The sequence below is a fragment of the Triticum dicoccoides genome, chromosome 7A, assembly GCF_002162155.2.
Source record: "Triticum dicoccoides isolate Atlit2015 ecotype Zavitan chromosome 7A, WEW_v2.0, whole genome shotgun sequence".
Classification (NCBI taxonomy): Eukaryota; Viridiplantae; Streptophyta; class Magnoliopsida; order Poales; family Poaceae; genus Triticum; species Triticum dicoccoides.
Window position 1 is genome coordinate 219,407,943 of NC_041392.1, and position 7,378 is coordinate 219,415,320.

Below are 7,378 nucleotides of genomic sequence, written 5' to 3' on the forward strand. Positions count from 1 at the left end.
ATGTATTCACACATGTACTAAGTTTCCGGTTAATACGATTCTAGCATGAATAATAAACATTTATCATGATATAAGGAAATATAAGTAACAACTTTAGTATTGTCTCTAGGGCATATTTCCTTCACCAGGAGCACTAGCAGGCCGAGGAGCAGCTCGCAGTCGGCAGAGCGACCGCGCCAGATGAGGACGTGGCTGAGCAGACGATGCTGCTCGAGTCCTACCGCTCTGCCCGCAAGATCCATCTCAACCGCTGGCGATATCGCAGGCGTCAGGCAGAAGTGGAGGCCGACTACAAGAAGTTCGATGATGTGGTAGATGAGGTGTGGGGCAAGAGCGAGGACAAGGAGAACATCGCTGGCTCCACCAAGGTCGCGTCCCACTTCCACGACCACAAAGTCGGCACGTCCGCCGGCACCATCGACAGCGAGAAAGTTTAGTGCATGGTAGGACGCCGTTGCTCGGGTCCCAGGAAAGCCATGGCTCTTCCCCTTCGCCTGAAGCCAAGCTTGGAGGGATAATAATCATCGGCCTATTAGTCGCTCAAGCTGTGGTGGCGGAGGCTGCAGAGGCAGAGCTGGAGAGCGACAAGTCGGAACTGGAGAAGGTGAAGGCAAGTGTAGGAGCTTCAGTTCTCAGGGCTCATAGCCGGACATGGGGAACGGACGCCAGCGATCATTTAGATTAGGTTGAAATTAAAGTATGTTTGAAATTATACCTCTAGAGTCGGACAAGCTCCGCTTTTAGTTGAAGTATGTCCGAAATGTAATAAATTTCATCCGGTTAGTTAAAAAGTTATTTGAATTATGCGGGCAGCATTGGTTGGCGGCCTCCGACATCACTGCCCACAAACTGGTCCCCCTCTATCCGCGGACAGATGCCGGAGCAAATTTGTGTGTCAGCTTTGGAAAGCCCTAATGTGAGGTGGAAGTATACCTGTGTGGTAAAAGTTTCTTGCCAAAGTAGTGACATCATCCCCAATCCACTCTCATGTATAGTGATCTAAGCAGTCTTATATATTTTTATAGCGTGTAGTTTCATGTCTTTAAGAGTGCATGATTTCCTGTTTATCTGGGATAGAATAAGTGAAATTATCTGTGTGAGGAGAATGATGAGTTCACATGAGAGGCATGCCAATGTTGGTATTAGGACCGGAGAATATGTATCTGAAATAATTAGCAAAAGCGTTAGCAATTTGCTGCGGCTTAAAATGAATAACATCATTTTCATACTTGATGAAGACGATCGTGTTTCTTCTCCTTCTCTTTGGCATAGCGTGGTGAAAGTATCTAGTGTTTGTATCTTCATCTTTAGCCCGCTTTTTAGCCCTTTGTTTGTAAAATTCATTGAGTTTAGTAGATTTTGTTCATACCCGGTGGTCTGTGAGTTTTTCAACACATGACCTTGTTGGTGAAGATGCTTCATTTGGATTTAACTAATTTTTAAAAATGATCAAATTTATTATAAAAGTTCATCGGAAGTACCAAGTATCTAAAAGTAATAAAAAATACAATGAGATTTCAAGATCACTACTGCCGCCAGAGGAAGCCGTCAACGCGTCGATGTCGCCCCTCCACCATCGGAACGGGTTTGACCTTGTCAATGACAGCCGGGAAGTCTTCATACACATGCCTCTAAGGACCAGCGTCATGGAGCCGCAGTTGTCGCCGTTAAACCCTTGTATAGATCTAAAACACCTCACCAAATATTGCCACATGGTGAGAAACCCATACCTTACCGCCCCAAGGAGATAGCAGGAATCTATGTGAAGCTCTGAGGAGAATCGGAGCCCGAAAGACAAACTCAAAAAGAAACGCCGCCATCCGTCCAAGTGTCGCGCCGGCCAGGACTAAAAACCCCTAATCTAAACTATCAATCGGAGCGGAGGCATCGGGATTTCCCTCCCCATCACCAGCCGTTGGATGGGTTTAATTAATCCGATCTTCAATGTTAAGCTCTTGTTGAATTGTTTTTTTTTCTTCCTACACCATCTCTTTAGTGTCCCTGCAAGAGCACTAGGGCATTTACAATGCCGACTCGCAAATTTCCTCCGCATTTATCCGCGGATAGGGGGAACCAGTTTGCGGACACTGATGCCGAAGGCCGCCATCCAACGCTGCACGCATACATTTTAACAATGGTTCAAACTAACCGTACGAAATTCTTGCAAACCGGTCGATATTCATCAAAGTTCATATAGGAAATAGCACAAATCATCCATACATATCATCCAAATAAGTCTAGTACAACAATGATTGACCGGATGTCCAACAAGTTTTCATCAACGGATCATGTCGTCCCACACACTGCCCCTTCAGCTTCATCCAACTGCGTGTGTACGTAAATGGTTGTCCTTGTGTCCTGCGGTATGTCACGGCAGCGCGTGCGGGCTATATAATGTGTAGACCAATATTGAGTGAATGAATGATTTAAACAAGTTGGGCAAGAAGAAGCAAAACTTACAATCTCCTCCTTTGCCACGTGCAATGGCCACCTTGCCTCCTGTAGAAGTGAATGCTCTAGCCAATGCAACCAAAAGACCGATCTGATGGAAAAGACTAGGCAGCACATTATACGTCAACACTCTCCCTCGCGTGTGGCTCCCTCAGGCCTAAACATGGACCGAAAGTGGACTGCAATTTAATTGCGCCAGCCGGGTATTGAACTCAAGACCTCTTGGCTCCAATACCATGTAGAAATGAATGCTCTAGCCAATGCAACCAAAAGACCAATCTGATGGAAGAGACTAGGCAGCACATTATACGTCAACACCTCCAACTAACCAACCACGTGATAAAACTTGGTGACGATGGTCTGGATGGCGTATCAGTGATCCGATAATGACTTCACATTGCGTTCTTGAATGATGTGCATGTCACATAGCGCAATGTGCTTCTTGCGTGAAATGATTCCTGCACTTGCTGTCAGAAGGTCCCCCTCTGCTCCTGCCTACGAAACCCGCAGATACGGCCAATCACACATCGCACAACAGCTCATTCTCCATGGTCGAGTGCCCCGCCATCCTTCGTACTCTGGAAAACTACATGGCGTCCGAAATTAAGCAAAATGGCATTTGACTCTGTCGGGCGTGGTGTCCGCCATGGAGGGCGTTGACTGGGGGGTACCTGGGTACAAATGGCTCCAGGGTGGACATCGCCGTCGTAAAAGGTGAGTGGGCCCTCGGTGCTGGCAGCGGACGTCCGGCAATGCCTCTATGGCGGCCGGAGAGGTACATCGGCGGTGGCAGAGGTGGAGGGAGCTGATGCAAAATAAGGGAGGGAAGGGACAGAATGGAAGAAAATGGGACCGAGGGAGGAGGGTGGATTTAGTGGGCCTCGGGTGTCGGAGTCCTACATGGCTGTTGTCCGGACTCCCGCAATCCCAACCCGCATCTCCACTTTGCGAGAGAAAATGCGTACGAACCGTCGACCAGACTGATACAGGTCTGCGTTGGATGACATAACACATCCGGACCGCGTGATTCGGACGGTTACGGACGGTTTGACGGTCTGCGTTGGAGATGCCCTTACCCGTAACAGAAAAGGAGACGCTTCTTGTATTGTTCTAAGCCTCTTTGGCATGATTTTGAAAACCGTTCTAAAGAAGCCACAAATTTTCAAACTTAAACAAGTGCCTAGGCCTACGAAACTGGCCATCAGTAGAGACGAGAATGGACGCATGATCACTCAAAACAGTAGGCAGATGAAGCACTTTGGTATCGGGGGTAAACAGCACACCAATAATCCGGATTTCCCAGCCTCTCTCTCACCCAGCGGCCTGTAAATCGCGATAAGAAATCCGTGGCGCCAACCAGTAACCGCAGGGATCTGGCAGTGCGCGCGAAACGAGACAAGCACTGAGCTGTCGAGGCTCCCCACCCTCAGCGCCTAGCGCATTTGTCTCGCTCCACCGCCACCGGGACAGCGAGCGACAGTGCCACCGGCCGCCACTCTGGAGCGTCAGGGGCGACTGGCAGGCGAGCTAGCCTCTAGCGATTAGACAGGCGAGCCAAGCTCTCCCTGACTGCTACAGCGCGCTGCGGCTCCCGCTCTGGTCCTCCCGACTTGGCAATGGGGTAGCATGGACGGACGTGTATGCACCGATGGCACAGTGCACCCAAATCCTTCCTCGTGTCCGTGGTGCAGCCTCTGCCTCTCCTTCCTCCATCCTCCTTCCTCCCTAGGAGTGCTATATATGGCGTGTGTCGCCGTGCCTTCCTCATCCTCACACTACCTCACTCTCAGTCGCACACGCAGTTTTCTTGAATTCTGGAGCTGTTTCGTCGGCATTGTATTGCCGGGGTGCAGCTTAGCCGTGTATGGAACTATGGATGGATGGATGGTGCAGCCCAGCTTGATGCAAAAGGTTAGTGCATGTATGGCTGGCTGGCTGGTGCCGCTTGCCTGGCTCCCTGAATGCCATCCGAGAAGCGCGCCGCTGTGGGAGGCGTCCCTCCTGGTTGGCATTGAGGGAGTCATGCAGGCCTCGGCTCCTCCTTCCTTCCTTCCTTCCTTCCTTCCTTTACTATGCCTTTCTTCAGGTCTTGCTGCCACTTTGCTAACTGTCTGCGACGGCTTATCCTATCCGTGTGTTTTTCATAAACCAATACAAGTTGTTCTACCACGCATTGTGGGATGCCCATTTGTATTCATTCATTTACTAGGAAGTATACGAAAATGCAAGGCGTTTTCGGGTTTTGCGTAGGGCATAAAAGGTCACATAGGTTGACAGCCAAATGCACTCGGTACCAACCACTAGTAACACTAGCATTAGGTTTGAACGATGAACTACATCAATACCAAGGCCATGTATATATTTACACTTTCCTTTGTAACAGCATCGACGTTCTTTTCTCGATATCCTAAGTGCGCACAAAGTATATATAGTTTGCTTCTCGCTCAAGAGCTTCAATAGAGCCTAATCCTTGTGGAGATAGCCCTCTGGCAAAGAGGGCAAACCTTCAGATCTTTCCCGCAGTCGGCGCATGTCTGCATTCCCATACATCATCAGTTTATCAGTTCAAAAACTTGGTGATTTAACATCAGAACCCCAAAAAAATTTAAGATGCATTTTCAGGACGTTTGAATACCTGGTGCCCACATCCAAAAGCCAGGTTCTTTGCTTCAGACCAGCAGATTGGACAAGTCTGCACAACGGGAGTTCAGCATTGGATACAAGTGTCAAGCGTAGCCACATCACTCAGCACACAAAAACTGCTGCTTACAAGACACTGAAACATACCTGCTGATCACCCACATCACTGTCCTGTCGAGGTGCTGATGCATTCTTCTGTGGCGACCCATAGCTGGTGCTAGTCGATTGACTCTGCTTGACTGCTGAGCATCCAGAGGGTTGTCGATATACACTCACCGGTGGAGGTAACACCGATTGGTGCGGAAATCCTCTTCGTTTGCTGCCAAAGAAAAATACAAAGAAGTTGAGTCTACTGCTGCAAAAGGCCATGGTTGTAGCTTTTCAGCAATTATTATTTGAGTTTAGTTAGATAGTAAAATACCCAAGAAGCTGGAGGTTCATTGTTGCCTTGAACTGAGCTGGGATCATAAGTGCTGAAAGAGCAAATTCTGCCTCCTTTTTGCTAGTAGGAATAGGCCTTGACATGATCTCTGTGAAGTTGACAAACTGCAGTGAACCAACATCAGTATTTCTCATGATTAGTCCAGTCCAGATATAGAGGGTCAAAGTCAATCAACAAAGATTGAAAAAAGGATTTACCTGGAAATTATCAAATGCACGAGAAGGTATGTTGTCATCAAATTGCCTCATCATATCCCAGGGCCCATCACCGACTCCAACAAGCACAATTGACAAAGGGTAGTCACTGGAAAAGGAAATCGCAATTGTGTTGAAATGTAAGAGTTCCGGTAACAATTTTGTAAGTAGATACAATTTCAAAAATATCTTAATTGTTATTACCTTGCTTTCACAATGGCATCTATAGTTTCCCTTTCCTGTGGGCTCAACTGGCCATTACCAGTGTCAACACTGCGTGTAACCTGTGCAAGTTTGCAAGGAAAGCATAACAAGAATCGTAAATTATAGACTCTTAAACTCAGGTAATATTTTACAAAAGAATCAGCACAGTACTGGTACGAGAATATAAACCTGTCCATCTGCTATTATGAGCAGAACATGGTACTGGCCACCACTACTATCAACAATCCCAATAGCAGTCTCAATCATAGGTGCAAGTGAAGTGGGACCTGTTTGTAACAATAAATCATGTAAGATAAATTATTATTACCATGTTTTATTGAAGAAGGCTACAAAATATTGATACACTAACCAGCCAAACGAAGCTGTGGAACAATTTCTCTGTATCGACCAAGTGCTTGTTCGAATCCATCACACGGCTGGTTCTCAGGATAGAAGCTAAATACTTTTTGATCATGAGTGGTAGCTGTAGTTTGAAAACAGGATTGTCATATATTCATTTTTTGAACCAAAAAAAAAAAAGAGCTGTGAGGCATGCTATGAACTGACCATCGCCGAATCCAAAGCATGGTATCAGATTGTCCTCATCAAATCGTGCGAGGGTTCTCCCGATAATGGATATAGCCTGCTCATATGGGTTTGGAGTATTCCCTATTGCATGCAAGCTCCGGTTGTGGAAGGACACTTTACCTAGTTAAAAGTAGCAATCGTAACTCATCAGTTATTTTTTAGAAGAAAGTACAAAAGGGAAAATAAGGAGTGAAATTATAGCGATGTCATGTTTTCATCATTGAACAAACCTGTCCATTCGTTGCTCTTGGTGAAATCAATCCCAACGATTAGATTTGAGGACTCAAGTCCAGCATGTGAAAGAGCATCAGTCACCTAGATTAAGCAGGGAAAGCTGAATTATCATGGTATAGGAAAGATGTGCTATGTCCACATGTGCTAAAAGGGGAACACAAGAACTCGGTATGCGAGATGCATAACGTAAATTAGTCCTACACAATGGGCATTCCACACACAAAACAAATAGGTGAGCAACTAATGAGCTCGACTGCAGTAAGTGGTTAGCAACTAAGAATATCAAGAGTTCCACACTTTACTTCAAGAATCAGTGCACGATGCTAAATATTGTATCACATGGGGAATTTTATGATATCCAAAAAAAACAAACAGAGAAGAGCAGAGCAATCTACAGAAGATGAATATGAATCGATTAATTCTCAAGACATTTGCACACCAACAAATGCACTTCCATTCAACACGGCTAGAACGGATTATCCCACAACTCACAGACCGCGGAACTATTTCCACTGACTGCAGTCAGTGGTTAGCAACTAAGCATATCAAGAGCTCCACATTTACTTCAAGAATCAGTGCACGATTGCAAAACATCACACATTCGGGAAATTTTATCCCCCAGCCC

At 46.4% G+C, this 7,378-nt stretch overlaps 1 protein-coding gene across 1 annotated transcript in view; it reads right to left on the reverse strand.

Moving 5' to 3' along the window:
• Positions 1-4,668: 4,668 nt before the first annotated feature.
• Positions 4,669-7,378, reverse strand: part of LOC119333402 (E3 ubiquitin-protein ligase RGLG1-like) — a 4,834-nt gene continuing 2,124 nt past the window's right edge. Inside the window, exons 3-12 of the mRNA XM_037606305.1 lie at positions 6,750-6,834; positions 6,499-6,639; positions 6,302-6,415; positions 6,121-6,218; positions 5,932-6,011; positions 5,731-5,836; positions 5,513-5,637; positions 5,239-5,410; positions 5,087-5,143; positions 4,669-4,985 (exon numbers count right to left, since the gene is read on the reverse strand). Of these exons, the coding sequence (XP_037462202.1) occupies positions 4,905-4,985; positions 5,087-5,143; positions 5,239-5,410; positions 5,513-5,637; positions 5,731-5,836; positions 5,932-6,011; positions 6,121-6,218; positions 6,302-6,415; positions 6,499-6,639; positions 6,750-6,834 (1,059 nt within the window). The 3' untranslated portion in view covers positions 4,669-4,904. The remainder of the gene's footprint in view (positions 4,986-5,086; positions 5,144-5,238; positions 5,411-5,512; positions 5,638-5,730; positions 5,837-5,931; positions 6,012-6,120; positions 6,219-6,301; positions 6,416-6,498; positions 6,640-6,749; positions 6,835-7,378) is intronic.